The sequence below is a fragment of the Benincasa hispida genome, chromosome 3 (genome assembly GCF_009727055.1).
Source record: "Benincasa hispida cultivar B227 chromosome 3, ASM972705v1, whole genome shotgun sequence".
Classification (NCBI taxonomy): domain Eukaryota; kingdom Viridiplantae; phylum Streptophyta; class Magnoliopsida; order Cucurbitales; family Cucurbitaceae; genus Benincasa; species Benincasa hispida.
The window spans coordinates 55,582,197-55,607,849 of NC_052351.1; the positions used below are offsets into that span (position 1 = coordinate 55,582,197).

Below are 25,653 nucleotides of genomic sequence, written 5' to 3' on the forward strand. Positions count from 1 at the left end.
GTGGTATTTAAGGAGTTAGATGTAACTATAGTAGAAAAATGATAATTTTGGCCTAGTTGTACTTACGAGCAATTTGTGAAGGGTTATCATACTGTTGACTGTTTATATCCAATGGACACAGAAATATATTTGTAGTGCGAAGAGTGCAATTGTTGGTCTTTAGTGGAGTGACCAACGGTTAATGGATGTTGAATAATTTAAAGGAGTTTAATTAATTATTCAAGTACCATTGAAGCTTCAATCTACAAGTCTAAGTTCCCTCTATAGCTCAACAAGGATTATTGGGAATTAATTTTGGATTGATTTGAATTGTTCAAATTAATTGAATGAATTAATTATATGTGATATAATTAATATCATGTATTCGATACATTATAATATAAAGTTTATTTAGAAAGGAATTAAATATTTGAATATGATTCAAATATTAATTATATGAATGGGATTCATATAATTTTATTTAGTATAAATGTGGTTTATATTAGATACCATGCATTATTGAGAGAATTAAAACTATAGGTTATATTGTATTTGATACAATATAAAAACTATATGTTGTGTTATATATGATATAACATATAGATACATATAATAAGTTAGTTATTATATATATATAATTATAATTTAATTTTTAAATTTCAAAAATAAAGGGAGGGAAATAACTTCCCTCCCCTTAATTCTCTTAATCACTAACATGTGGGGCTATTTTTCCACGGAAGAGATTCACCTTCTTCATAAAAGATTTTACAAATACAGAGGCTACTGTGTTTTTCAAGATCTGCCAAAAATCTCCCAAGAATTTTTCCCTCTCTCTCAAATTATCTCCCTCTTCCAAAATCTTAGAGTCCACACACTCTTGAAAAATTCTCATCCTAAGAGAATACAAAGGTAATTCTTGTAATGGTGTCTCTTGGATTTACCGTTCGTTGGATCATGATTATTCGTGATCGAAGAGGAGAAGATTCGTGAAGAAGGTTTCAGTATCTTCAAGGGTAAGATCTTTTCCTCCTTCTTCCTTGCATGTTGTAAATTAAATATTAATTGTATAAATTATGTACTATAATTTTATTTTATGTGAAAATTAAAATTGGGCCAATCTCCGCTCCCACTACAGAACTTCACAGTTCTTTCAGAAGACTCATTTGTGGTGGTGTCCACATTGGGTTTAGGTCCGATACGAGTTTCAAATTTGAAAGTTCGTGACTGGATCAAAGAGGAATTTCGTGAAGATCTCTAGACTTCAAGGGTCAGTAATCCAAACCTAATTCCTCTTCTTTACTATTTTAAAGCATGCTGAAAAATTATTATTTTTCTTTAAAATGCATAAACTAAGTTTCTAGAATTCTAATTCACTATGAAAATTGAAATTGGGACACGATCCCCGCTTCCGCATCGGATCTCATAGTCCTTCAACTTTGACCAACACCAAACTTGTCTTTAATTAACTACTCAATTGTGAAACCATTAGCTTGCCTATGGTTGTGATTCAAAACTTCAATCGAGCTACTGTCAACAGCTGTATACTTTGTGATCATGAAGATGTCACAACCTCCATTTTGATTGCACGAACTTTCCATTTACATGTCTCGTGGATACATTACACATTATACAAATTTTTATTTGATTCTTAACCTATAGCTTAAAATTCTTCTTACTAATCAATATTGGTAACCCTATCTTCAACTTATTCTTGCAAAAATAATAATAATAATAAATAAATTGTCTACCTAAATATCCACCCTCGAAGAAGAATGCGGTTGCATGATCAAGTCTCTAGTTTTGACAATACTCACAAATGGTCTAACTTATGAAAGACAATACTATGTTGTTGTCTGAGTCCGACAAGACACATTTTCAATAAAATGAACTAACCCATTATAGAGAATCAGAGTCTGTTGTGGTACATTTACAATTGAAAGACCACTCGTGAAACAACTAGAGTCGGACACGACACATTTTCTATAGAATAAACACTCCCGTTAGTAACCAGAGTTAGATGTGACATATTTGTTGTATTCTCAAAAATCTCAAACCCATCCATGGTCACATCATCTAGGTTTTCATTTATAACTGTCTCAAAACCAATGTCATTCACAACCTCTTTCATGGTCACATTATAACCGTTTTCTTTACATGCGTCCCATTCATCATTACAACCCCTCAATTAGAGTTACATTGGGTAGTATATGAATCCCAGGGGTTCATGCTATCATTTTCCATCAAGATCACCGATGAAAAGACATCCAAGTCATTACTACCACTAGTAGGAATAACATCATCGTCTCCATACATTGGTTGGTATCACTTTCTAGGTTTCCAAATGTTGAACTCTAATGAACTAACTTCTGTAAGTTCATATAATCGATCTCTCAATTACATTACACTTCGATGTGCTCGAAACTATTACCCTTCAAATGACCTCCACTATAGAATTGTTTCTTGTCATCCAATGAACCACCATATTGAATGAATAGAGACTTCTTGTCCATCCTTCAAAAATAATATAAAAAAGTTGTTAAACTAAAAATATAGTTCTGTTAAATTCTCGATGCTCGCTTTCTGGTCGTGACTCTAGCTCTTCTTGTCTTGCTCTCGATCCAATGTCTTGCTATTGGTTTTTCTTCTTTTCTCTCCCCTTTCTCTCTCTCATGCCACTACAAGTTACTCGCTTGTCGCTCGTGATCATAATACACACCCATTCACATCCTCACACATGCTCACTCGTTCTCTTGGCTAAGTGTTATGTCTCACACAACATTCGAAATAAAAAAGGAACCGTATGTAGGTATACATTTACTTAATGTGTGAAAGTTATTGTTTATATTGATTCAAAAGCTTTTATAACGTTGTAATGTTGATTTCTTAAAGACTTTGCAATTGGCTTGTTATTGATTTTCTTGCATATATGTGTGGAGTTTGAGAGTAATTTTGAGTTGTATTGTGTTCTTTATCGTAAGGAAACATAACCTAACTTAGAAATCACTTTTCTTTAAATTGATTTGAAAGGATTGTGTGTATTGTCAACAAATTTTCATTGTAGTGCATGTTTGTACGAGCATTAATTACTAGGAAGGCAACATGACACAGACAAGGATTGAGAGTAAGGTGCAGTGTTGAGTAACAATAATCTATAGCGTGAAGTGAGTATAATTCAAAAAGTCAGGATGATAGCGAACATCGAGTATCGAGAGTAAAAGTGCAATAAAAATCGAAAAATTGAAAAACCAGACCAATCCAAACCAATCCTATGGTTTGGTTTGGTTTTTTATTACAAAATTAGACATATTCGTTTGTATGTGAAGAAAACCAAAAAGTATTTATTCGGATCAATTTTTTATTTGAAAAACCAATCAAAACTGAAGTGAACTGGGGGTATATACATACCCTTAAAAATAAACTCTAACATTTGGTATCTTTTAGTATCTTAACTATAGTGTGTATATATTTGTTGTTTAGGATAAGAAAACCCAATTATATAACAACCCAACATTTCGAGATCTAAAACATGGGCCGTTACTCATAAATTCATATTTAAAACCCAAGCATTTTGACCATTGAGAAAAATAAAATTTATTAAAACGATAAAGATAACTTTCAAAACCTATAAAATTAATAAATAAACAAATAATTAAATCCTTTGTTTGGGCCCCTAAAACGTCTAAGAAAATTAACATTCAAATAGATAAAATTTTCGACCAACATCGAATTATAAATCAAAACTTTTAAATAACTAGAAAACATAAATTGAGCGGAAGCTAGTAAGTGACCCACTACTGAGCCATCTAGGTAATATGTTAACCTTCCTATCTAGACAACAATATACATCCTATAACATATTATTCGTGATGATCTCAAAGGGTTACAATTTAGTTGTAGGGTTACAATTTAGTTGTAAATGTGAACCTGAAGGAGCACGTATCAGTCATAGACGTGTATCACAAAGGTACACATATCAGTCGAGGTGATCTCGAAGGGTCACAATTCAGTTGTAAATGCGAACTTGAAGGAACACATGTCGTAGGCGTGTAACCCTAAGGTACACATATCAGTCGTAGGCATGTATCTCTAAGGTACACATATCAGTCGTAGGCATGTATCTCTAAGGTACACATATCAGTCGTAGGCATGTATCCCCTAAGGTACACATATCAGTCGTAGGTGTGTATCCCAAAGGTACATATATTAGTCGTAGGAGAGTACATATCAATCATAGGTTTGTACCCCAAGGTCCATAAACAATCATAGATGTGAACCCAGAGGAACACAAAATAGTCATAATAGTTTACACTGTCCGAATAAAAAGGCTAATAGTTACCATAAATACTTAGCATGCATCAGTTCACATATATATCTTTTATCATAATCACAATCACATACCCCATAAAAATTTTCTAGATCACCATAGTCAATACATCATAGAATTGTAGAAACAGTTCATAACATTTATAATCACATACATTCTTATCATCATTATATGGTTGGGATGACTAGTTCGAAAACAAACCAATAATAAGACATTTATCTCGAAATTAAGCTCAAAATATTGTTTGAGACAATCTTCACAAGAATCCTTGAATCCTGAATCAAGCTAAACACAAGTTTAAAATTAATAACCAAGGTCTAATTCCATACATCCAAATAATGCCAAATAATTACAAACAATCTTACCCAAGGTATGATTTGGTTTGAATCCACTTCAACACTTCCAAATCAACACGATATTAGGCCAAACATCAACATTTCGACGATTAAAACCCGACTTACAGCACCATTGAATCACTCTAATTGGGTTAGAAACCTTAAACATTACCAAAAGTCATTGGAAACCCTTGAACTTCGTTAAACAGAACGCTAATGGCCCCTGCCGTAACTTGAATCTACCAACATTACGTGGGGGTCAATAATTTGAAGCCAAAAGTTAATGGATGCTCAAAACCCTTAAAAAAAAATCCAAAACTCATCAAAATCACTCATTTCGGTGGTAATAACATTGACGGCGGCGAAAGGAAGTTGGACAGTGGGGCTCGGCTGAAGAGACGTTGATGACGACGGTTGGGCACGACGTTCGGAGTGCGGGCGGCGACCGGGTGGCTGAGGCGGGCGGCTCCAGATCTGGGCAGCGACGCGGACGTGACCGATGGCGAGAACGACCGGCGGGCGACAGAGATTGAACGGAAGCCAGCGGCTAGGGGTTTAGTGGCGTCGGCTTTATTCACGCAAGAAAGAAAACAGAGACGGGGGGCTTCACGCGGGTAGTGAGAGAGAGACCCAAGGTAATTTCCTTTCACTTTTTACATATATTATCAAATCCCTCTCATTTTCCTTCTCAAACAAATTCAAGTTTCCAAATTTTTATTAAATCCATTTTTTTTTCAAATCTTTTCAAATATTTGGTTGAATGAGTTCCAAATAAAATAATCTAGTTATCTTATCCTAATTCTTCAACTAAATTTTATATCCAAATTCCAAAATTAGGAGAATAAAATTTTAAATCCCAGTTTCTTCTTTTCCATTCCTAAATTCTAATTCCTTCAAAACTCCAAATTTTAAATTTTTTTGCCAATAAATTTAAATTAATTATCTTATCAAATTAAAATTTGGTTAAAATAAAAGAAAACCAAAATTAACGGGAAATAAAAATCAATAACTTAAAGTATTCAACTTAAATTCACCTAAAATTTAAGAATTTTACAAATTATTATGTTGTATGTTGCTATTTAAAAACTGCCAAGAAAAAAAATATATCAAATTTCAATCTATAAAAGAAGTAGATTCAATTTTAATTTAAAATTAACAAAAGCAACCAATTGAAAACAAAATTAAAAAGAAAAAGAAAAAATTAGAAAGAAAAAAAAAACCACAAATCGAAAACAAAACTGATAATAAATCGAACTAAATAAAAACCAATCAATTGGTTTTATTCTTTATTGGACATTGGTTTGAATCATTTATTTGTAAAATCATTGGTTTGGTTTTGTTTTTGGTTGGCCCCAAAACCGACCAAACCGAACCGACTATCACCGTTAATCGAGAGAGTGAATCAAAAAACAAGCATTGAGCATTGGTCGTCACGCGAGTGCAAGTTGTTCACAGGGTCTAAGTGGTAATTTCACAATGTATTGACTCGAGTAGAATGCCATTTTTCATTCAATTTTAAAATATGGACCAAATTTCATTTGAACCCCTCATACAAAAAGTCCTTATCAAACTAGACTTAAATTGGTACATTGCAATGAGTAACACTTTTAAGGTTAATAATTATATTCAAATATAGCAAAATCTATGAGTGTTGACTCTATATAGACTCATATTAGTGATAATTTCCGTAGTTAATCTAAATTTTGTTATATCTATAGATTCTTTGACATTATGCTATTCCTCTTAGTACTTTGGGGTTGATTGCTATATTTACAATTTTCCCCCTGTTAGTTTAACATAAACAATATTAATGATTTTCAACATATGTCCACTGGCTTTGACCTCCAAAAATTACATGGGGTCTAATCACTTTAGAGCTTTCTCTCATGCAAGTGCCCATAAGGTACCCTAATATTTTTGCCCACCACGATAAGAATATTGATGTTATGATTTACATTATGAATCGGACTTGATTCTTTACCAACAAAGAACAATCTACAGTTTCATTCATGTTGAATCAAAATCTCAAAGTGGGTATGAAAGTCAATTCCATTTGTGAGGCCAAAATGTTACAACACCATGCTCTTCGATCATCTTCTGGTCTGAACTTTTTCATTGAAAATTTCTTATGGAAGGGCTTCATCTTTTCCAGAGATGGGTAGTATTGGATTAGCCCATGTTAACAAGCTCACTATACTTTGTCATAACTATGGCTTTAGAATTTTCTTGTTCTCTTTTGTTCTTTACAGTAGACTACTCTTCATCTGAAATCTAGGGCAATTGCTATTCTTATAGGTTGTTTTGATTTGATAGGAACTTGAAGTTTGAAAAATGAGATTGTTGGGGATGTGGTGATGGTGTTTGCGGAGCTTGGGGATGTACTTCAAATGTTGTGTTGGGTATTAATTGAGAATGATGCTATTGTGTTGTTCATTGTTGAGAATACAATGGTTGGACTTGAGCATGAGATGCCTATGTATTTGGTGTATAGAACAGATTATGCTTATTGGTCTCATGCTTGCATGTTAAACGTTCGCCGAAATTGAAACGGAAAGAGATCATCACACATCTACATCCACATGAGTTGTGTAATGCATGGCTAAAAAAAACGCCAGCAACTATCTGAATGACTAAACAAAGGCTTGCTAATGGATCAGGTTGGATAATCTATCAAAATTTTGATTAGGTGTGGAGGATATAGGCTGTTTAAGAAGTGAGAATTATCGTTTCTTTTAGTCATTTCTCTTTCCTATCGTAACGAGTCTTGTTCCCCACCTTTTTAGCGTTTAACTAGGGTCTATGATTTATGTAGTTTGATGAAGAGAGGAAGGTGACATTTGTAAATTTAGGCCTCCTTTGGAGTGGTGATACATCTGAATCATAGATATAATTTTACTTCAATGCATATATAGATACACATACATGTACATTGCACACATATATAAGCAAAGATCCTTAATTGCTTACTATATATTTGCACTTAACTGCTTAACGGTACATGTAGCGTATAAACATATGTATATATACAGAAGAATACATAAGGAAGATGACTGTCCCAGCTAGATTATTGGGGACATTCAACAGGGCAGTGTTTCAACGTTTCTAAGTCGGTGTATTCGTTATGCCTATCAGGGTCCTCAAGAAAACTCACCAGAATGGCTTGTTATATTTTTTTTTTTTTTCTGATAATTGATAAGATCCCTAACAGCATAATGTGATTTCTCATTTAATTTACAGTTTTTTTGTCATCATAGCTTTCACATTCTTTAAGGAAATTTTTTATGTGTTGCTTAATCAGATCAAGTATCATAAGAAGGGAATAATGCCCCTTTGGAATATCCTCTGACCAGGAGCAAGAATTGCCAAAGGATCATAGATAGATTTCCTTTGCAAGATAGTCTGCCACTTGGGCCCAAAGTGAGATCTCCATTCGTCTTGGGTGCTGTAGTGGGGGAGATATTGCTTAACACCAGGGAGGAAATCAATACAGTAATCCAAAATTCTTTGATTTTGTTCTAAAATGTGTTCTAAGCCATCTGTTCCTAAGGAAGATGGAACTGCAGAAGATAAGAATGCCACTAAGTAGAAAATATCTTCATCTGGAGTGACCAAAGATGTTCTGTTGTTCCACCTGAACCAATGAATATTAATGAAGAATGAGACTATGGGCATTATAAAAAGCAAGTTTTCTTAATAATGAGTAAGTTATGAGACAATTACTTGGATTTGTTAACTGGGTAGATTATGATGGGTCCATTGCTAGTATCCTTAAGGATGTTACCAAAGACCTCGTTAGCAAAATCATGTATTTGGCTTCTGGGAATTAGTAGATTTAACCATGGATGAGGAATTTCCCATAAACCTTTCGCACGTAGCTTGTTCTCGGAGACGTGTACTCGATCGAGGAAATCCAGGTAAGTAACTTCTGATGTGAAGAGGGTTGATGGAATATAGCTCAACTCTGCCAACAAGCTTTCAACTTGCTGCATTAGAAGAAAAAGAAGTTAACAAGAAGTATTTATGGGGCAGTTTTTGTTTAGATCGCACAAATTCTGATGATTCCTTACCTTGTTCATAAAGTCGATTTCATCCGGGTTGAAGTACTTTGCTATTTCCAAGCAGAAGAAAATTTTTCCATCTGAATTGAATTTGCTGGCTTGAAGTGGTTCTTTGGGATTGAAAGAGGATCTCCAGTTGTTGAGGAGACCAGTTCTATTAATAAATACAAATCCTTCAATATAATCAAATTGATCACTGGATGATATCAGATACTCTTGGTCTCTTGTAAATTTGGAGAAGTCTGAGTACAACACTCTTATCCATTTTACCTAAAAAATAATGATGGATTGTGTTTCAAACAAAGAAGCATCACTGGAACATTTTGGTACCTCGATGTAACGAAATGGAATATGCTCTTACCATTTTTGGTGCCTTTTCCAAAGAAATTCTTGCCCTTGTTATGATGCCAAACTGTCCAAGCCCACCAAGAACAGCATGGAAAAGGTCTGCATTTTGATTCTCTGAACAGACAACCACTTCTCCTTTTCCTGCAAAAATTTCAGATATCAGGCTTTATAGACTTTATTGTTTTTTTTCCTGAAAGATTCCCAGACCTTGAAATGCATATAGTTGCAGCAATACTCTTAAAGCTTTTTATTAAGATCAATGAGTTGAAAAAACTAGAACAGTGCATAGAAAGTAGTCACTGTTGTCATTTTAAACTTTAACATTACCATGGAAAAAAAAAGTTTCTTCTTTGTGAAATGACAAGTGATGTTACATGATATGTTATGATATCAAACTACACTGTTCTGGTAAAAAAAACAAAAAAAGAAAAACGAAAAAAAACTTTTGGTAAGGAATAAAATGAACAGTATGAAGGTTACCTGTGACAACTTCCAGCTGATAAACATTGCTGATTTGGGGTCCATGCCTGAAAGCCTGCCCACTAATGCCAGCATTTGACAAGGTCCCTCCAACAGTAAGATGCAAGTAATCTGTCCAAGATTTTGGTGCCAACCCTTGTTTAAGAGTTTCATGCAAGATATTTATCCACAGCTCTCCAGCTGAAACATCCACATAAGGTAATTCCCCTGCATTTATTTTCATTTCTGCTCCCTTAAATGATTCCATACTGATAACTACACCATTATAGGCTTGAGCTTGACCTTGGATGGAATGCCCATGACCTCTAGCTGCAACCGTCAAGTCCGATGCATATCCCATTCTGAAAATATGGTTTATCGTGCTTGAAATATCGGCGACGGATTTTGGATGTAAAACAGCTAATGGGAGTGAATGGTATCTGTTTCCAAAATCTGTTGCTGCTTGATGATTATTTTCAAAGCTGAGGTATCCATCTAATTCAAGTGTTTGCAGTGCATAAGTTGATATATCTGAAGAACCAAAATGAGGAGGAATTATTGAGGCTGCAAATAGGTGGTTAGTACTGTCAGGTATGTAACTGATGTATAGAATTATGTATAACTTGAGGAAAATAATGGTTTGTTTGATGAAGCCAGAAGGTGGTGACTCCATCTTTCCTTGAGAGTATGCTTTGAGAGAGAAAGAGGAAGAGAGAGAGCTTCACTGTTATGTTCTTTGAGAGGCAAAGCAAAAGGAGAGGTGAAGAGGAGCCTAAGGGATTGAGTGGAATGAAGGGGAATTTAAAGAAGTTCTTGGGAGGCATAGTCAAACACATAGTTAGTGGTGACTTTAGGCAAGCTAGCTACAAGTACTTCTTTTGGTTCACCTTTTTGAGGTTAAAAAACAGAGGAGATAAAAAAAAAAAAAAAAAAAAAGAGCGTCGTTGCAAATATAGCAATAAGACCCAAAGTATTAGTAGATATAACAAAATTTACTTTTAGTTCTTGGAGTTTATTAGTGATATAATCAACCACTAATAGGAGTCTATCAGCGATATAGTTTATCATCTATAGATTTTTCTTTATTCGCAATTTTTTAAAAATGTCATAAAGAAAAAATTGAAAGTGGAAAAAGAACTGCCAAAAAAAGACCATAAAATATATTTCCTTTTCCTTTTCACTATTGGCACTTTCTGGAAACAGTTCTCAACCAAATTTCTCTTGAAAACAAAAATTCACCTTGACCATTCATTGAGGAAGGTGCAGGGTGGTGTTTATTACTACATGAAGCAAAGATTTTATGTTTCTTCTAATACCAATCACTGCCTAAATTCACTGTTTTGTCTTCTTTTTACACACTGAATGTGACTGCAAAACTACTGTAATTGGTTGAATTTTCACTGTTTGTCTGCTATATACATATATTGTACAATCTGAATTCAATTTCTCTATTGCAGAGTGAATGGCGGGCTGGCCCCTACTAAGTTTTATGCTTCTTCAAGCTGAGTGTCTGGGGAGTCAGATTACTGGGGCCCACTCCAGTTTTTTTTTTCTTCACAAGAGTATATATTGTGCTTTGACAGCTCTTACCAATGACTTATACAGTTATGTCTACATAATTTCAACATTAGTCTTGCATATGATCCATCAAAATTCCAAAAGGGTAAGCATAATCTTGAGTTTTTTCGATGTCGATTTTCGTAACACCATCTTTGATTTAGCTCAACCATCAAAATTTTCTTAAGAGACAAACACAATTTACATTGTATACTAAGTAAGATATAGTGTGAATTCTGGTTGAAATCGTCTTAGGAGATTCTCTGATGCTGATTTTTTGTGAGGTCGAATAATGATCGAAAGATTCGTACAGGTGCACGTGAAACTAGCTCAATCCTCCACAGTTGATAGAAAAAGTAAACAGAATAAGCATGATAGATATGTTGAATGTTGACAAACACACATTTTTGAAAGGGAAATAATTAGGAATTAATGTGCAAACAAAGCTTCATACGTTGATTTTTACAACTGTTCTTAAATCTCTCCATTCGATGTCATTTCGAATAGTGTTTCTATTAGACTGAAGTTGTTTAAGTTAGAGGTACATTTAATCATTTAGATTATAATTTTCAAAAGGTATTCAAACACAATCAAGGGACTGTTTGGTGTCAATTCTTTTTCTTAAGTGAAATGAAAACTAGTACCACCAAGTGAATTATATTCAAATTCAACTGCATCTAGACTTTGATTTTATGTTTTCTTTGATTCAGCGAGTGACAAAAGTTGTTTTTGGGTGCAGGAAACAAGTGTTTGAAAAGGAAAGATGAAAGATATATCAACATATATAATGAGTGCATAGCATCAACAGCAAGAAGAACAAGGGTCTCTGACATGAACTGTCTCGTGCATCAAATTATTATTTATATTTTTATTTAATAATTTTCATATAATTTTAGTATTTTTCAACTTGTCTTATTTATTATAAATTAAGTAGGGCTATTGTTGTCATTTTACTATGATCTATGATGTGGCATTAGGGTTCTTATTGGAAGGCTATCTAAAGTTTTACCTTTAGGTTGTCTGATCAGTTCTACCATGAATTGAATTTTAACTTTTTGTGCTGTTTTCAAGTTTAGGCACGAGAGCTTAAATTTTCCAATTCATGCTGTTTTCAAGTGAGATTGATCATCATATCTCGTCGAGTGTTCGAATTTTAAATTGTTTGATCATCATGTATTTTTGTCTCAAAAGCATTGATCTTAAGGCAATCCGTGTCTAACCCAATTCTTAGGATTGAAATTATATCGAAATGGAGATTTAGTGATTGAGAATTAGAGATTCTCGAGATTTAATTCCAATTTACTAGGGTTTTCATATAAGTTTTGGTCAATCCAATGTACTGAAAGCTCAATTTACTACCATGTGATAATTCATTATCTTTTTTTGTGGATTTAAAAGGTATATGGTTTCATTTTCAAACTTCTAATGGAGGTTATGAGAGAGAGGGGATTGTGAAGGGGTGGGGCCCTAGACATGTGATCTTCATAAGGGGGTGTAGTGGCCCAAGAAAAGGAAGATAAAGAAAGATTTTGAAAAGAGAGGAAGAAGAGGCTTAGACAAAGGACTTGAGAAGGAGGGTATGTTTGGGTTTGGTAGAAATGGAATTACAAAAGAAAAAAAATTGATTCCATTGTTTGATTGGATGGCAATGATTCTAATTTCAATTTCAGTTGCCCCAATATTATTATTCTTTTGTATGGAAAGTTGGACTCTGGCCCATGAAGGTGGGTGAGTTTGCTAGAGAGAACTCCTCAAAATGGTTGCTTTTTGTAACATTCATGTGTGTGTGTACAATTATCATTCAAACTCACCATCACCAATCTAAAAAGAAGGAAGAGAATATTAAAATTGTTTGGGAGTTCTTTTGAAAAGTAGCTTTTCATTTTATGTTCCCACAAGAGATATGATTGAGTGACTTATTATATAGGTTAAAGTTAGTATGCATTTCAAATTATTATATATTTTGGGGAGGAATAATTTGAGTCGTTCCATAGAACAGTTAAAACAATGTGAACAACAATAAAAATATTGCATCTATCTCGTTCCTAAGGCTCTTATAATAATGATTTCATTTTTAGTTTTTAGTTTTTGAAAAGTGTGCTTGTATCCTCATAATTTTTTTACTATTTTTTTTTTTTTTAATCTATCTTAGAGAAATATTTGGATTCTTAATCCAAGTTTCAAATACAAAAACAAGTGTTTTAAAAACTACCTTTTATAGCTAATAAAACTTCGTTTGAATTTTGGAAACATTTGTAGAAATCAAGTATAATTGCTTCGTTAGGCTTTCGCCCATTGGAGAAAATAATTCTCTATGACCAACTTCAATAGGAGTCTAGGTCCTGTCTTAGTCCCAGTGTGGCTGATCATCCACTGAATTTTTATTGTTATTATTATTCTCGGCTAGACGTATACCTACCTAGAAATGCTCTCATTTATGTTAAGACACTGAAATGAAACTTTGATCAGATGCAAGTATCCAATCCCGCCACTAAGACATCAAGTCTCTCACTCTCTTTCAATTGACACACTTGACACAGGTAAGCTACAGTGGCCCCGACTTTTGCCTCTACAAGGTATGACGACCTCTCCTCCACAACCACAACAAGGAGGAGCTACTCCTTAAACTACTCTATAACCAATCCACATTTTCTCTAGATCAATATATAATACATAATAGATACCAAATGAGTTCTCTGTTGATTCAAACACTGTACTTACGTTACCACAACTTAATCCTAACAGTAATGATAGCTCAATTAACACAAAATTCATAGGTAAAAAAGAAAAAAAAAACACCTAGAGAAGAATGTTTGGTACATTCCCATGTGAAAGCCAGTCCTATCACCAAAATTTCCATGACAAGCTCCATTTGGTTGGTGGTGTTAGCATGTAGGGGCCTGTTTGTGTGTACTTTTAGAGAAGTATATGGTTTCTTCTCTTGTTTATGAAAAAAAGTAAGTAAATAAATATATATATTAAAAAAAAGAAAGTTATAAAAAGAAAGTGGACATAGAGATGACAGTTTGAATGGAAAAAACACACTAAAAAAAGCTATACATACATACATATATATATATTCTAACACCTAGATTGGCTTTTCTTCATAAAATAATGCTCATCTAATACATTGCATTGCATTATGTGCCCAATAAGTTTCTATTTTGGAGTTTATTAAATAATTTGCTTTTCTTTATTGGGGAACCTGATGAGCATCACCTTGAAAATGATCCAGCTATTGTTTTAGGAAAAATAAAATTCTTTTAAATTTTTTGCTCTTTAATCCTTATGAAAACATATATATTTATGTCTTATTAAATGACTTTGTTGTCTCAAATATTGGGATCAATGACACAATCTACTTTGAAAATTCAACCTCCCCAAGAGAAAAATGGTCAAAACTCTATGATAGTAGAGGGCAAAAGAGAGAGAATAATAATATTATTTTGTGCTACAATTTTAAGAATTAGGGTTTATCTTTTTTTTTCACACTCTCTAGGATCTTTATTGGTTTAATTTCTCTATTTTCTACAAGGAAATTGGATATAGTTCATACCTAAAACAACCCCTACAAAGAATCTTTTTTTTTTTTTTTTTTGTGGGTTTTATATAAATGGAAAGTTTCTTCATTTATCTTTTTATACCAAATTGGATCCATAAATGTTTTCTTATTCAAACTTTAATATTACTTGTTGGAGAAACTTCAAAAATAATTACGTAAATCACAAGACGAGCATAATTCAACTGGCATATGGATGAAGAGGCCAGTCTTTGAGTCCCCTTATCCCTTATTGTTCTAAGAAAATGTCAATCCATCTATAACTGAGTTGATAAACATAAATTACCAGCTCAAAAGTTATGATTTGAATCTCTACCCTGCAATTGTTGAACTCGTAAAAAAAAAAAATCGTTTAGAGGGAGGTTTATAAATTATATCACTTTTCTTAATATAATAAAGAATATGAAGATTCAAATCGCAGAACTCGTGGTCAATAACTCTATTATATGCTAGTTGAGCTATGCTCGCTTCGGCGAATTATAATCACTCGCAGTTAGGTATAAAAACAATAATCTAAAATGTAAATTAGAGAGCAGAGACAAATTTGGAAAGATTGTAGTTACCCTAAACATCAAACCTTGTTTTTAAAAAGTAAATTTCATGTGAGAATTCTAATAAAATCTCTCTAAATTGGAAAAAAAAAACTTTAATTTTTTTTTTTTAATTTCAAGCATTTTCTTATTAACAATGTATTTGATTTTTTTTTCTTCATATAAAAAAGAAATGTTAGAGAGAGAAATTTCGATAGAAATAAAGGTTAAAGTGTGAAGGGACACTACACGAGTAAAAAAAGAAAAAAAAAAAGACAGAGAGAAATTTAGAAATGTACATAACTAGTTTTACAATTTTCTTTTATAAAAATTTTGAAAATCATGATCATAAAATCATTTTCAAAACATGAAAATAAAATTTTGAATATTAATCAAACCTTTTTTTTTTCCTCTGAAAGCCTAAAAACAAAAACAAAAGTTGATATAGTTTAGCTAGTGGCACCTTAATTTTTAACTAGGAAAATTATATTCAAATGATAAAACTGTTGAAAATATTTACAAAATATAGCAAAATTTTAGAACTATCAGTGATAGACGTTGATAGACACCGATAGACTATTTATCAATGTCACTGATAGACACTGATATCTATCATTGATAATTCTAAAATTTTACTATATTTTGTAAATATTTTGTTCATTTTTCTAAATTTAAAAATAGTTCTTTTAACAATTTAAATAAAACTTAAAAATTCAAAATGTTATACTTTTATCTTGAAGCATCAAATTTAATTTTTATTTAAATCCTAGATTTCAAAATGTTACATTTTTATTCTTGAATTTTGAGTTTTATTTCTATTTGAACCCTAAATTTCAAGATTTACATTTTTACTTTTTTTTTTTTTTTACTAAACACTCACATTTTATAATTTATATTAATATAATCTCTATTATTTAATGTAAAATAATTAAAATAATTAAATTATATTTCACCAATTTATCATCACTTAAAATAAATAAAAACATTCTCATTAAATTATTTTAAATTAATTAATTGCAAGTTAATACCAAAGACCAAAAACAATAGTGAATTCAAAGTGAAAAATATTAAAGCTTAGGATCTAAATAAGAACTAAATTCAAAACTCAAGGTACAAAATATAACATGATGAAATCTAGTGACCAAAAAGAAACCAGACTCCAAACTTAATAATCAATACAATATTTTTTTTTAATAAAAATAGTAGGAATAAATAAACAAAAAAATTCCCTTTTTTTTTTCTTTGAAAATACAAAAAAAAAAAAAATCTTATCCAAACAAATCCAACATAAAGTTCAAAGTTAAAAAATTTCTCATTTTGTCATATAATTGGATTCTAAATGGCCTTTAGATAATGCATAATTATATACATGTTAATAAATTTCAAACCCAAAAATAATAATAAGAATAAGAAAAAACAAACCAAGAAGAAGAAGAAAGAAGAGGGGAAGAAGAAAAGAATGATGATGGCAACTTTTTCACTTTCAAATCTACAATGATGAATCTCTTTTTCCTTCTTCTTCTTCCTATTTCCTTTTTTTTTTTCCTTCTTCTTTATGATATATATTTATTTATTTTCTTCTTATGAATATTAAAAAGTGAAACAAACTGAGCTTTCAATCCAAAAAGGCTGGCCTATCCAAGTTTCTGGCTTTCAAAACCCTAGATCCTCTGCACTTTCACAACCCACCAATGATAATATCCTTTCAAAATTTTTGTATTGTGCCATTCCCATTTTAAGCTATACTTTTAGATGTATATAACACATACTACTGTGGGAAAAAAAATTAAAATAGTCAGCTTTTGTCACCACTGACAAATTCAGCTTTTCCCCTTTTGATTCATATTCACACAAAATCTTATATTTCATACAAAAATCATTCCCAAAGTATTGTAGTGGTTGTGATTACACGTTCGTTCAAACTTTCAGTGGTGAAAATTGAGTTTTCAAATTTATATAAGAGTATTAAAATTGGACTATTAGACTTACGATAATTGTACAATTTTGACCCCTAATGATAAGAACTAAACATTCAAACTAATACAATTATTACAATTTCTATAATTATATAAGTTTGAACATAATTGTTACAATTTCTATGATAGGTAAGATTTAGGGTCCACTTTTAACACTTGTATAAGTTTGAAGGCTCGACTTTTACAATTGAAAGTTTGAGGGTATAATTGTAATTACTATTATACTTTAAGAGTGGTTTTTACAATTTGCCCTAAAGAAAAAAAAAATAAACTTTTCAATTCTATCTCTAAGCTTATCACAACGTATTAACTTTTATTGTAAACTTTTAAGGGCTATTTGTTTATCAGGAATATAGATAACTGGAATATTTAAATGACCAAAATTATAGATGTCTAGAATTGCAGATGTCTGGCATCCTTAGATAACCATGCTTGTTTTGTAAGAATGTTTTTGAAGATATTTGGGAATACTTGGATAACTATGTTTATTGTGTAGAATTTCTACCCGAGAATATCTTAAATTTACATAATATTTCAAGAATTTTCTTACAACTATTCATTAATTTATATTTAATTTAATATAAGTTGAACTTATTTTTCTAAAAAAAAATTATATATTAAATTTTTATAAAATAAAAATAAAAGAAAGTGTATATATATATATATATATAGAGAGAGAGAGAGAGAGAGAGAAAGGATGCCTTCAACATGGAAATCCAAAAAACCCATGTTTTAGGAGGACATTTTAAACTCTCGAGATGCCCTCCGTAAGGACATCCTAGGATACCTGAAAATCTTCAGATGCCTAGATATCTTACATTACCGCAAAATAAATGCAGTAATCTAGATGCTCACTCCATGAATCTTAGATTCCCATGAAACACACGACCCCTTAATTTCATCAAACAAAGCTGTTGAAATTAGGGTTTTGTACTCTAGGGGCATTTTTGTCTTTTTCATTGTACCTTAGGGTTTCCCTTTTCTCTATTTAAGCTGGTGGTCTGTTGTATTTCTTTATATCAATTTTCTAATAAGAATTCCTTTATCCCGTGGTTTTTCTCCCTAATTAGGGTTTTCCACGTAAAATCTTGGTGTGCTATTTTTCGTTCCCTACTATATTTTTCCTCATAGTATTAGAGCATGGAGATGAAACCCTGGCAACCATTGAGGAAAATCTAATAGAAGAATCCCAAACCAATAACCCAGATATAACCAATATATAGATATTTTCAGACCCTTCTTCCTCACTTTCAACATGACGACCAGCCAGCCGACTAGTCGCCAGTCGTGACCAGATCCAGCCGCGACCAGATCGGCGACCAAATTTAGTCGTCGACCACAACCAGCCACGATTAGACCAGTCGCGTCCAGATCAGCGACCTAGACCCAGCCACAAGCCAAAAATAGTCGCGACTAGACTAGCCACGCTGGGATTGGCACTATTTTCGCGATCGACCCCATCGAGTTACTTCCAGTCGAAAAAAGTCGCGACCAGACTCGATCAAGCTACTCGATCGAAGATACCCAGTCCCGACCAGTGCTAAGCTCTTCATGCCTGATGCCGCCTCTAGTCTTCGGCGCCTAGATCTTCATCGGAGCTTCATCTCAGTCGTCGGCGCTGCCCTATTTCCCGAATCTAGCTCACTGTGTGTCTCAACCGAACCAGAAAATCGACGACAAATCTGTGGTTTTTTCTCACCCTAATATGAGCAATGGATTGGGGTCGTTTTCGCTGGTCATGGGTGAATTTGGAAGGGGAGATTCTTCATCTTACCACCAAGACCAAGGGAGTATAATCAAAGATCAAGTTTCTCTGTTGCAGTTGCAGATTAAACAATAGAACAAGATGTTCCAGCAGCAGTTAGCTGCGATTGGGGAAGCCCTAAGATCAACATCTAATATCAAACTAGATCTAAACCAATATCTTGAAAATTCGGTAACTTCGTTTCCTACTTACTCCTCAAATTTATGCTCTAGAGCTATAGACAACTCTTTTAGCTTTATTATAGGAGAAAAGTTGAATGGTGATAATTACTTCTCTTGGTCCCAATCCATTAAAATGACCCTTGAGCGTCGTCACAAATTTGGATATCTGACAGGTGAAATACCAAAACCAAGGACAGGTGATCCCCAAGAGCAGATTTGGAAAGGAGAAGATTTTTTGCTGAGATCAATTCTTATTGGAGTATGGAACCTCAGGTTGGAAAACCCTTATTATATGCAGCTACAGCTCGTGATATTTGAGAGGCAGCCCAAAAACTCTACTCCAGGAGACAGAATGTCTCTTGTCTATATACCCTACGTAAGCAGGTCCATGAATACAAATAGGGAACAATGGGCGTTACTGCTTACTTTAACAAACTATCTCTCTTATGGAAAGAGATGGATTTGTGCCGTGAAATTATTTGAAACTGTCGTTTTGGAGGAATTTTACATTATCAACCTGAGGAAACTGACCGCGTGTATGATTTTCTTGCCAAACTCAACTTTAAATTTGATACTGTGCAAAGCCGTATATTGGGGTCTAGACCTATACCATCCCTAATGGAAGTCTGTTCTGAAGTTCGCCTGGAGGAAGATAGGTCGAGGGCCATGAACAGTACACCAGTAACACCAATAGATTCCGCTGCTTTCAAAACATCAGGCCCTGTCCAAGATAAACAGAACAGTAAGCCGCCCCCAGTGGTGAACATTGCAAAAAAACCCTGGCATACGAAAGATTAGTGTTGGAAGCTTCACGGCCGACCACCAAATGATAAGAAACAATAGCCAAGTCGGGCTCTTGTAGGTGAATCTGTTACTGGAGATACTCAGCCTCAGAATCAGGAAACCACTCAGAGTACTACTACTACAGTAGGTGTAAGTGCAATCGCCCATTCAGGTACTTTTCACTCTTTTGGCCTTGTGAGTATAACTGGTAATAAACCATGGATATTAGATTCAGGAGCCACAGATCACTTAACTGGCTCCTCTGATCAATTTTTTTCTTATCAACCTGGTGCTGAAAATGAAAGAATCAGAATTGCAGATGGGTCCTTTGCCCCCGTTGCTGGAAAAGGACGGGTGTCACCCTTTGCAGGCTTAATCCTCCAAGATGTGTTACATGTATCAAAAATTTCTTACAATCTGTTATCTATTAGTAAACTTACAAGAGATTTAAAGTGTCGAGTTATTTTCTCACTTGATGCTGTTGTTTTTTAGAATCTGAACTCGGGGATGACGATTGGCACTACCCGACATGACAAGGGACTCTATTTCCTCACTAAAGAAGCCTCCTTTAAGATATGTGATAGGACTAGTTTGTTTTCTTCCCATTTTTCTATTTCTGAAACTGATTATATGTTATGGCATTATCACCTTGGCCATCCTAATTTTCAGTATATGAATTATTTGTTTCCTCATCTTTTTCGCAACGTTAATATTTCTAAGTTGAAATGCGATGTGTATGTCCAGGCCAAACAACCTCGTGTTGATTTCTCTTCTTAGCCTTATAAGCCTTCTAAACAATTTACTCTGTTCCATAGCGATGTCTGGGGTCCATTACCAGTCACTACCATAACTGGGAAGCATTGGTTTGTAACCTTTATTGACGATCATACTAGACCAACCTGGGTCTTCCTTCTGACAGATAAATCAAAAGTTACTTCAATTTTCCAACAATTTTACAATTCTATAGAAACCCAGTTCAATGCCAAAATTGTTATTCTCTGGAGTGATAATGGTCGGGAGTACCTTAGTAACGCCTTACGCGAATTCCTAGTCTCCAAAGGTGTTGTCCATCAGAGTTTCTATGCGTACACCCCTCAACAAAATAGAGTGGCCGAACGGAAAAACCGTTACCTTGTTGAAGTTGCCCGGTCACTTATGTTGTCAACTTCCCTTCCTTCTTATTTGTGGGGTGATGTTATCTTGACAGCAGCCCATCTAATAAACCGCATGCCATACCGAGTCCTAAAATTCCAAACCCCCTTAGATTTCTTCAAAGAGTCTTACTCAAATTCCAGACTTCTTTCTAATGTACCCCTTCGTGTCTTTGGCTGTATGGTGTTCATCCATACACACGGATCTAACCGTACCAAGTTTATCCCTCGAGCACAAAAATGCATTTTTGTAGGGTACCCTTTACATCAGCGTGGGTACAAGTGTTATCATCCCCCTTCTAGAAAATACTTTGTCTCTATGGATGAAAAATTCTTTGAAGATCATCCATTCTTTCCCAATGATTCTCTTCAGGGGGAGCATTCTAGTAAAGAAACCAATTGGGGTCCCAGCTTTTCTGCGTTACCTGAACCTGAACCCATCCTTGATGTCAGTATCAGTACCAATGCACCTATCCTCCCAACCAAACAAGTCCCTTGGATCACATACTATAGGAAGAATCTTAGGAAGGAAATAGCGCCGCCTGTTATCTCTCCCCTCCAGTTCATGAGTCTGAACAGATATCAGTTCCAGGTACTAGTAGTCCTATCCCTGATCATGATAATAAATGTGATAAAATTGATGCTTGTGTTAAAAATGTTGAGAGCACAGGGAAGATAATGACAACAAAGATGTGATTGAGGTCGATGATGGTGCAGAGACAGATGGTCGTATGACTCTTGAGAACATGGTAGAACCTGGAAAAGAAACGTCTCTTATTCCCGTTGAAAAAAATTGTTGAGAGTGGGAAAATTACAGAACCGGAGGGTGAATGCAGTATGTCAGAAGAAAGTAAAGACATAGATGAATCCCTTGATCTTTCAATTGCCCCAAGGAAAGTACTAAATCATGTACTAAATATCCGTTGCAAAGTTAATTGTCCTATAGTAATTTGTTTCCTGAGTTCAAGGCCTCACTACAAACCTAGACACAGTGGTGATACCAAACAGTATACACACAGCTTTGGAAAGTCTTGAATGGAAAGCCGCAGTTATGGAAGAAATGAGAGCTCTCGAGAAAATTCATACGTGGGATCAAATCAATTTTCCAAGTGGTCATAAAGCAGTCGGATATAAATGGGTGTTCACAATAAAGTATAGGTCCAATGGAACGTTGACATATAAAAAGCCAGATTAGTTGCTAGGGGTTTTACTCAGACTTTTGGTGTTGATTATTCTGAGACTTTTTCACCGGTTACAAAGCTAAACACAGTTCGGGTTCTTCTTTCTGTTGCAGTTAATAAGGATTGGCCCCTTCACCAGCTTGATGTGAAGAATGCCTTTCTTAACGGAGAGTTGGAGGAAGAAGTCTATATGAGTCCTCCCCCAGGATTCGAGAAACAGTTTAATCACCGAGTTTGCAGATTAAGAAAGTCCTTATATGGACTAAAATAGTCACCAATGGCTTGGTTTGGCAGGTTTACTATGTTTGTAAAGTCGTAAGGATATAAACAGGGTCATTCTGATCATACTCTGTTTACTAAAAGGTCAGTATCTAAGAAAATTGCAGTTTTGATTGTTTATGTTAATGACATTGTTATTTCAGACGATGGTACCTCAGAGATTGACCGATTGAAGACAAATATAGCTGAGGAATTTGAAATCAAGGACCTTGGAAAATTAAGATACTTCTTTGGAATGGAAGTAACTCGATCGAAAGAAGGAATTTCAGTTTCCCAACGGAAGTATACTCTGGACTTGCTTAAGGAAACAGGTATGACGGGTTGCAAACCAGTTGATACCCCTATAAAAGCAAATGCAAAGTTAAGTAATATGAGTAAAGGTATTCTAGTGAGCAAAGAAAGATATCAGCGATTTGTTGGGAAATTAATATATATCTCTCATACTAGACCCGACATCTCTTATGCAGTAAGTATGGTAAGTCAGTTCATGCAGTCTCCATAAGAGAAACACATGAGGGCAGTAGAGTGCATTTCGAGATATCTGAAAACCTCTCCAGGGAAAGGTTTGATGTTCAGGAAAACTGAAAGGCGATGCATCAAAGCTTACACCGATGTTGATTGAGCAGGATCTGTAGTAGACAGAAAATCAACATCAGGGTATTGTATCTTTGTGTGGGGCAACCTTGTTACATGGAGAAGCAAAAAGCAAGGTGTTGTTGCCAGAAGTAGTACCAAGGCAGAATACAAGTCCATGAGTCTGGGAATCTGTGAAGAGATTTGGCTTGAAAAAGTTTTGAAAGACCTTGATCAAGAACATACCGGTCCAGTGAAACTCTACTGTGATAATAAAGCAGCTATAAGCACAGCAAATAACCCTGTTCAACATGACAAAACAAAGCATGTGGAGATTGATTGGCATTTTATCAAGGAAAGACTTGATAGTGGCAACATTTGTGTTCCTTATATTCCTTCCAATCAACAGATTGCAGATGTCCTAGCAAAGAGACTACCCAGACAGCTGTTTGACACATGTGTGAGGGTCTTATTGACATCTATGCCCCAACTTGAGGGGGAGTGTTGAAATTAAGGTTTTGCATTCTAGGGACATTTTTGTCTTTTTCATTGTACCCTAGGGTTTCCCTTTTCTCTATTTAAGCTGGTGGTTTATTGTATTTCTTTGTATCAGTTTTCTAATAAGAATTCCTTTATCCCGTGATTTTTCTCCCTAATTAGGGTTTTCTACGTAAAATCTTGGTGTGTTATTTTTCTTTCCTTACTCTATTTTTCATCAAAAGCTTTTTATTTAATTAAACGTTGGAATTTTTATAATCTATTGGAACACTTAATTCACCAACTAATTTTTATACAAAAAAACTAATATGACTTTTCCCGTAGACTAGCTACATTCAATAATGTCAACTTTTGCACAAATTTAAGTTCTTTTGATAAATAATTAAACCTTGAATAATTTTGCCAAAACTCACGAAATACAACCTTTATGTAATTTTCTCTGAAATCTCATCAATTTTATTTCTTACATATGTTTGATAATTCATTGAGAGAGTATGTGAGAAATATTTTTGTAACTAATTTTCTATTTAAAACTTATAAAAAATTGTAAAATTTGTTGTAGTTTTTTACTTTTAAGGTTAAGATTGTAACACTTATCTAAGTTTAAGGTTAATATATCTATATCTATACTATATTAAAAGAGGTTATCTAAGCTGGAGTGGCAATATTTTCACTTGAAAAAGGAAAGATTAGTAGGACTACTTCATCAATGAGAGGTTGGACCGTTTCTTGGTGAATTACGAGATGTCGGTAAAGTTTAACTCAATCAAGGTTAGTCACTTGAACTTTCATTGTTCTGATCATCGTCCTATTTTGGCTAATCTAGGTCTCATGAGAACTTGTGGTTTGGGAGGAGAAGAGTAGATGTAAAGAGGAGTCTAACCAAATAGGTTTGAAGAGAGTTAGGTTCAGTTTGACGATTGTAGGGAAATTGCAAATGATTGTTGAAGGGGCTATAAGAGATGTGGGTGGCCTCCTTTCTAATAAAATTAAAAAGTGTATGGATAATCTATATAGATGGAACAAAAATAGACTCAAAGGATCATTAAAAAATGCTATAATTAGGAAGGAAGAGGAGGTTAGAGCCCTTTTGGGTCCATGAATCAAGGAGTAACGCTTAGAGCTTCTTGTTGCTGAAAGAAAGCTTGAGAGGTTATTGGATGAGGAAGAAAAATATTAGAAAAGTGGGTATGGGGAGGATTGGTTGAAGTGAGACGGCAGAAAAACTAAATAGTTTCATTCTAAGGCTTTTGAAATTTTGGTACAATAGATGGTGGTGACATCTGACTCCATAATAATCCTCTTCCATCTTCTCAATGGGCTTCAAAAACCTAAAAATCAAGAAAGATAGAAAGAACTAACCTCTATGAAAAAATAAAATAAACTGAAAAGAAAAAAGAACTAACCTCTATGAAAAAATAAAATAAACTGAAAAGAAACCTTCACTACAAAAACAAATAAAATTTAAAGTATGATTGCCTTCAGGAAGTGCAACATATTTAAGTCATTCTACTCGATGGGATTTGACTTGATCGTCCATAGCCAGAGTTGATCGCCTTCAGTTCGCCCTCTGCCTCCAACTTAGGTGTTTGACCACTATCAAGTAAAAGTAAAGCAATAGAACATGTAGGATAAGTAACAACATGGGTCTCAATAATAATAATAATAATAATAAAATTCAACCCTCATTTCATGTTCATAGTTAAGGACTCTTTGTCAACATCACTTATAGTCTTAGCGATCTTTAAGAAATGGTCGATCTAATAGCACAGATATTACAGAGGGAGAGGAGTGAGAATTCACATCAATCACATAAAAATCTGTGGGAAAAATTAAGTCATTCACCCTAATCAGCACATCCTTCACTAATCCTAATGACTTAACAAGAGAATGATTAACTAACTACACCAAATGTCAGTAGGATGCATAATATGAGACTGAAATTCATAGTAAACAGGGATAAACATATGGTGGACCCTAAATCTAACATAACATATTCAAATTTTATAATGACTATCTGTCAGGGCATAGAAAACGTACTTGGGTCGCCATGTTTAACTAGTAAATTACTTGGGCAAATGACCTCATGTTTATCATCCTCTTCTTTTTCTAGTCCCCATCTCATATTTTCATGCCC

The 25,653-nt window shown here is 33.9% G+C and overlaps 1 protein-coding gene and 1 long non-coding RNA gene across 2 annotated transcripts; one reads left to right on the top strand and one right to left on the bottom strand.

The window, feature by feature from the left end:
- Positions 1-7,506: 7,506 nt before the first annotated feature.
- LOC120074573 (cytokinin dehydrogenase 1) lies at positions 7,507-10,336 on the bottom strand. The gene is made up of 5 exons (XM_039027732.1): positions 9,525-10,336; positions 9,058-9,185; positions 8,706-8,966; positions 8,359-8,621; positions 7,507-8,269 (listed from the first exon to the last, which is right to left on the bottom strand). The coding sequence occupies exons 1-5, from the start codon at positions 10,174-10,176 to the stop codon at positions 7,945-7,947; spliced, it is 1,629 nt and encodes a 542-aa protein (XP_038883660.1). The 5' UTR covers positions 10,177-10,336; the 3' UTR covers positions 7,507-7,944.
- Positions 9,583-12,159, top strand: LOC120074574. The gene is made up of 5 exons (XR_005481016.1): positions 9,583-9,722; positions 9,794-9,939; positions 10,018-10,094; positions 10,961-11,166; positions 11,800-12,159. It is a non-coding gene; the product is annotated as an uncharacterized LOC120074574 (long non-coding RNA).
- Positions 12,160-25,653: the final 13,494 nt, after the last annotated feature.

What these genes read in the sequence shown, in the direction of transcription:
- LOC120074573 (XM_039027732.1), bottom strand. Translation starts at nt 10,176, where the DNA reads ATGGAGTCACCACCTTCTGGCTTCATCAAACAAACCATTATTTTCCTC. An exon ending in TGGAAAAGGCACCAAAAATG is followed by an intron (nt 8,967 to 9,057) that starts GTAAGAGCATAT and finishes ATTATTTTTTAG; the next exon opens with GTAAAATGGATAAGAGTGTT. An exon ending in AAATCGACTTTATGAACAAG is followed by an intron (nt 8,622 to 8,705) that starts GTAAGGAATCAT and finishes CTTCTAATGCAG; the next exon opens with CAAGTTGAAAGCTTGTTGGC.